Genomic DNA, 6,262 nt, shown 5'->3' on the forward strand with positions numbered 1-6,262 from the left:
GGCTAAAAGAAATAAGCTGTTTGCAGGCTTGATTAATCAGACATTGGAGGGGTTTTTGTCTCTTTGATCTCTTTCGTCTCCTAGGTAACTTGCTTGACATTAATGTTGAGCTTGAGTAAAGACAATCAGGAATTGTCGACCAAACTGATATAAAAATTAAAGACCTTAACACTTTAAGTACTCCAGTAATGGTTCCGCTTTACTTCAGAAAACATCTGTTTTCATTTAATTAAAGAACAAAAGAGAATGGCATAAATATTTTTCATAGAGACCTATTATTCCATAAAAAGTTAAAGTATGATAATTGGTATTTTTAAATAAGTGCCTTGAAAGTATTCGAAAGGGAGGAAAACTTCATAAATCTGTTACAAGCTAGTAATTTTGAGATGAGTAAAATATTTTATGAAATGGAGAAGTTACAGTTGGACTAGATTAAGCTGTTTGAATGAGATGAGCAAATGATTATCAGCAAACTTTAGAATGGCAAGGTTTAGCCAGAAAAACTAACTTGATTTTAAAAGTTTGTCTTTTAAAAATCTCTACTATGTTACAAGATGTGCCATTATATCTGTTTTACAACCCAGTATGATTTACACATGCTAAACCTGTAAAATTGAAAGGAATTAAAAAAATGTCGCTGAGCATTTGCTTGAGGTTATGCAGACGCTTTTACAAATCTTCCAAGTGGCTGTAAAGATGAATGCCTCAAGGGTCCAGCCAGGGCCCTGCTTTTCCAACCAGCTAAAGCCCTTATCTTAAATCCAAGCAAAGTACCATTAATCTTTTTGAAAGACCTTTTATGGCTTTTAATATATCCCAAATTAGAACATTTTACACCCTTGGTTCCTGAAATATGGTGATAAAAAGCCTTTAGAGCTTAATTTTCCTTACCGCTTGCTCTGACCAATTTGCAGTTCTTTGTGATAATGTTTAGACACCTTAATTAAAATGCAGCAAAATATTGGATGTTCTATATGGAAAATGCTGATACTTTGGTTACACATACAAGAAATTCTGTATATGTTTTTATTCATTTAAAAAAATTTCTTCCCGCATTGTGTTGCTATAGTTATCTGATGACCCGAAACAGTTTTTAAATATAAAACCATTGACCAAGCTTTTGTGATGTTTACTTGGGCATGAAGATGCATTTTTCTTTTTACGGAAGTGAAGAGGGATTCCTGTTGGCCTGTATTATTTGTTTGTAATACTGAAACGTAGCACGATATTCTTTTATCTTCTGGAACTCGGGTTAATCATCTTGCCTGGGAAAATGTGTTTCCTCTCACCTGGCTCTTCCATAGAAGTATTACCCTTTCACATCTCCAAATATGTCCACTTTTTTAATTCTCCACAGGAATAAGTGAAACACATTTATTTTAAGCATGCGAAGGACACAAAATTGATAACGACTTTTCATCATTATTACAAGCTTAAAAGATTCTTTCTATAAAATACAGAGACCAGGTTTCTTTAATGTTTAGTAATTGAACAATGTGCCTTTTAACCTAACCTAAGGCAAAATACAGATAGAAGATATACCTTTTACATGGACAGGTCTGTTTGAAAGTGTTGCCTGTGCACCCAGTTATTTAGTACAAAAAATGATGGAACCCTCTCATGAATAACACATGGTTCATACATTATAATGAATTATTTTTAATAAATTTATACTGTGTCTTATGGAACGTATGCTCTCAATCTTTACTGTGTTGGGGATTGTGCCGGAATTGGCCTTAACATTACTAAAAAACTAAGCTTTTACATTCATAGAGTATGTGACCTTGTTGAGATGAAGAGCCCATTTCAATGATCAAATGGACCACGTGTCCACACACGAGATGCTCTTTGACCTGTCTCTCCCAAATCCAGAGAACCCATGCTGGGACATTTCAGTGAGCTAGAAATGTAAGATACGTCTTCATTTACAATAGTTTTAGAAAATAACTTTGTTACATAGTTAATAGGACATGGCAAATATGTTTCAGGTCATTTTTGTTTCATACTCGAAGCGTAGGCTCAATTTAAAAACGAGATAAACTAGCTGGAGTGGTACTTTTGTTGGGGAGCTGACTTGGCAAAATTTGCATGTGATACATAATATATAGATGTGATACATAATATATAGGAATATCGTTAAGTAGGAAAATACAGAATTTTTTGTTTTACCTTTTGGAATTGAAGTCAGGGAAGAGACCAAATATCCTACATGAATGTGGAGAGACCTAGCGTACAACTTAAACACAGGTAGCAAGCTGTGTTTTATGATAGTACACAGTATTAGGGTGCACTTAACGCCCTAGTATCGCACGGTACCCCATGTCTCCAGCCGCCTGGCAGTTAGGTGGAACTGTGCTTGTACTTCTGACCAGAGGGCCGTGGGCAGGAATGATGTGTGTCACTCCTGGACTAAGGCTTTTAGAAGCCAATGTGGAGACCCTCCAGCCATCTCTTCCTCCGCCACAGTGAACTTGGAAGCCACACGTTGAGATGCTGTCACCATGAGGTGGCGGAGACCCCTGCCAGTCCACAGCTGACTTTAAGTGAAACAAGAAGTAAAAGTTCAGCCAAAGAGATCTGGGGATCGGTTTGATACCGCAGTTTTGGCTAGCCTATCCTGGCAGGTCCTAACCTGATTTTTTATGCTAATGACAACGGAGAGTTTTTCAGTGGCTAGGAAATCCATCCTACTGACACATTATACCACAGCATCCTTCTGGAGATGATTTTCTCTTTGGATGATGATGCTACAGCCCTTTGTGTCCTAGATCTTTTTTAGTTGACAGATGAACTTTTCTCTGCTAAAAAACTGGAAATGAAAAGAGAACCAAGAGAACAAGTCTTAAAGCAGTGAAATGTCACTGGCCACCCTTTCTCCCCAGCCCCACAATTTGAAAATGAGCCCTTTTGTTCAGTGCTCTGTCTCTGGTGCCTGGAACACACCTGTCAATATTATGCATTTGTGCTCATATAATATTTGTCGAATGAATGTTATCCTCGTGACAAAAGACAATGACAGTAGTAGGGCTGCTGACACTGGTTTGGGTTTTGAGGAGACACTGATCGGTCTGCTTTCTCGAGTGGGCTCTCCAGTCACAATGGGTCATCCTTTCTTCAGTGGCTTTCCCGTTGGTGTTGACCGGCTCAGCACCTTGGTTTGACTGTCAGGTTCTTTCATTCTTTATATGTCCTCTTTCCTGGACTGAAAAATTAGGGCTGTTTTTGCTCTTATTTAGAAATCCCAGTCAGTGCTTGATTACTACTCATTTGTTTCATCTGAAAGGAAACTGTTCTCCAAGATAAGCTGGAGAAATGGGCAGCCATCCTCACTTTCCTAACCCGGCTCCTCTCCTCACATGTGGGCTCTTAACCCCCTGCCATGTGACGCTCTTGGCAAACAGATCCCTAAAACCTGGGCTTTGACACGTTGACTTTAAGTGGCGTCCAGGTCCTTTCTTCTCTTCCACAAGCCTGCCATCCACTGGTTTGCATGAGGTTGAGTGCAAGGACAGAAAAAGTAAGAAACACTAGAAAAGAGATTTTCAGCCTTTGTTGTTTAACCTGGGTTCTTAACAGATGTTAAATTCAGAGCCCGCTAAAACCCGATTACCACTGTCCTGGAGACAGGTGCTGAGGAACAGCTCTGCAGCCAGAGAGGTGGGTGGGTAAAGCAAGGTGTGCGAGTGCAGGTTACGGCATAGAAGCTGAAGGGCTGGAGAGACAGAAACGGAGACTGTCGGGGTGAGTTAGAGGAGACTGGAAGTGGAGAGGAGGAAGCTTAGTTGGGTTGGACCTTGTAGGGCTGGCTGATGGGTGTGAGGAGGAGCTCACGTGAACAGAGGGACCAGCGGAGGGGAGGCAGGTCCTCTGGCCCTGGTGCCCAGCCTTTTCGCCTCTTAGCACTCCTTGCATTCTTTCTTTGTCAGTGAATTAAAAGCTGTTGCCCATCATACAAAGTGCGTTTACAAAGTCGTAATTAGCTTTCCCATGTTTTATTAATCACATCTCCGACTGCCAATCAGAGCTTCTGATCGGCCTGAGATAACTGGTGTGACCGTACTGATCTGCTGTAATTCTAGCCCAGAGCAAAGAAACTTGATGTCTCTGTCAGTCTGTGCAGTCTTATCGGGGTGAATTCCTGTTGGGCACACCGAAATGAAATAGCGCGCAGATCTTTATCGCAACCTTTGGGGCCCTCGAGGGTCCTCAGTTTGGGAAGGGTTTCCATCCGGGAGACTGGAACGGGTAGGCTCAGGGACCTGGGAGGGTAAGGGAACATGGGTCACATCTGCGTAGCCCCTATGCTTTGATCGTACAAGGGGCCTAAGCATAAGAGTTTCTCATTTCTAGACATAGCTTTCTTACCCACAGATTCTCAAGTGTGTGTGTTCTCGTGTTAGTGGGAATTTATTTTCTCTTTTTTCCTCTTTTTCTCCTTTCTCATTCTTAGCTTGGTGTAAAAATTGCCAAAGCAATTGCCTGCCACAACTTTGTAAAAGCCAAAAAGGAAGCTGAAAATTCACAGGTCGCTCGAAAAAAGAAGAAACTTGCATGGGGGTAAGTTTAAGACTTTTGGTAGTAATTCTTCTAATTTCATAGAAACTACAGAAATCCTGTGATATTTTATGAATCCAGCTTGTGTGTAATTGTTATTCCTTTTATGCTTTGTATCTGTGCTGAATGTCAGATTGTAAATAAGGAGACATTTCTTCATCCTGTTTGATGTTTATCTTTTAATCAATGGAGTATGTGAAAAAGTTTTAATTTTTCTTTGGCATTTAGTAAATATATTACTTTAGTAAAGTATTTTAGAAATAAATTGAGGTTTTTATGTTTTTTATTTTAGATTTGAAGCAAAGAAAAGATGGGAAACTAAAAGCAACATGGGATATATGTAACTTGCCAGACTTCTTCAAGACATTGTGTCATTACTTGAGTTCCCACTTGAGTCTTCAATTGCTCAATTTCGTGAAAAGATTTTCCTGCTTGTGTTAATAATATATGTTAGGAAATTGACAGAAGTAGAAAAAAGATGCATAAAATTTGGGAGTTGATTATCAGATCTTTTCAATCTTTTCTAACAAGTTCATCCTATTGAAGTGAATGGAATTGAGTATTCTGTTATTTGTACAAGGAATCTGAGCATATGTAGAGGGGAAAAAATAGAATTTTATTTATTTCTATAGACCTGCAGTATAAAATCAATTTTACTTTTCATCCATTTGGTGTAGCATAGCCAATGAGCTCCTTGTACTTTCTTATCTGTACTTAGTATAACTGTACTTATTCTGGAATTGTGTTTTTAAGATTGGCATTTGTTTATAATGGATTAGTCATAAGTGCAAGAAAGTCTCAATTGCTGTTGTCTTTACAGATAACTTTATCTTAATGTTATAAAAGTAATTATTGGTTCTTTATTGGAAGCAGTAGAGTTGATACTTCACAGTCTCAAAATAAAAGCGATTGATTAATTTTTATGTACCTTCAGATAAAACCTTATAATTTTTAAAAAAAGACAGAATGTAGTGTTTGGAGGATGATTTAAATTCAGCTCTGCCTGGAACTGTCTTCCTAAATATTTCTTTCAGCCATATCATTTTTTAAAATTTTGAGATGATTCTTAGAAAAGAAAATGATATTATATTAGAATGTTGTTAACTCAAGACAATATAACTTCGAACCTTCTAAGAACATGGTCTGATTGTTTTTGTTCCTCTTTCCCATACTCCTTAAAAGATTGAATGAATTAATGAAGCTAAAGAGAGGATTGGTGCCATGGGACTTCATTGTCATTGGATGTGTGTGTCACGCAACTAACTAGAGAGGTTTTGAGAAATCACATAACCAGCCAGTCAGAGGACCATAGCTGTATATTTTCGGTTTTTAGGAGGCCTTTGGTGTCTTTACCTCCCTGCTTGGTGCTCAAAGAGGTAAAGAACTGCTTACTGTGGTTTTCATCAGTTTACCTTCATTCTTCTACCTTTATCAGAGGTTTTCCAGCTACCTGGTGTGAATTTTCTGTGGTTTGATAATATAAAGTCAGGAACATAGAAAATGAGTCATGATTATAATTCTGTTATTTTGTTGCTTTTAGGCTTACAATGCTAACAAAACTTTACTAATTTATGGTGGCATATTTGATATTTTACCTATGTTCTGGAATAAGTGAGTAGCTAAGTTGCTATTTTAGAGAACAAAAATTATATCTTGCTTCCACTTAGGTGAGAAAAGCCAATATAGAGAAGGCAAGATTTTAGGAGAT

General features: G+C 38.2%; 1 protein-coding gene across 3 annotated transcripts in view; it reads left to right on the plus strand.

The window, feature by feature from the left end:
• Positions 1–5,691, plus strand: part of FAM204A (family with sequence similarity 204 member A) — a 30,033-nt gene extending 24,342 nt beyond the window's left edge. For all 3 annotated transcript variants that reach the window (XM_039871077.1, XM_039871076.1, XM_039871078.1), the window contains exons 7-8: positions 4,451–4,557; positions 4,847–5,691. In XM_039871077.1, the coding sequence (XP_039727011.1) occupies positions 4,451–4,557; positions 4,847–4,898 (159 nt within the window). In that variant the 3' untranslated portion in view covers positions 4,899–5,691. The remainder of the gene's footprint in view (positions 1–4,450; positions 4,558–4,846) is intronic.
• Positions 5,692–6,262: the final 571 nt, after the last annotated feature.

Source organism: Pteropus medius, unplaced genomic scaffold, assembly GCF_902729225.1.
Source record: "Pteropus medius unplaced genomic scaffold, Ma_sr-lr_union100, whole genome shotgun sequence".
NCBI lineage: Eukaryota > Metazoa > Chordata > Mammalia > Chiroptera > Pteropodidae > Pteropus > Pteropus medius.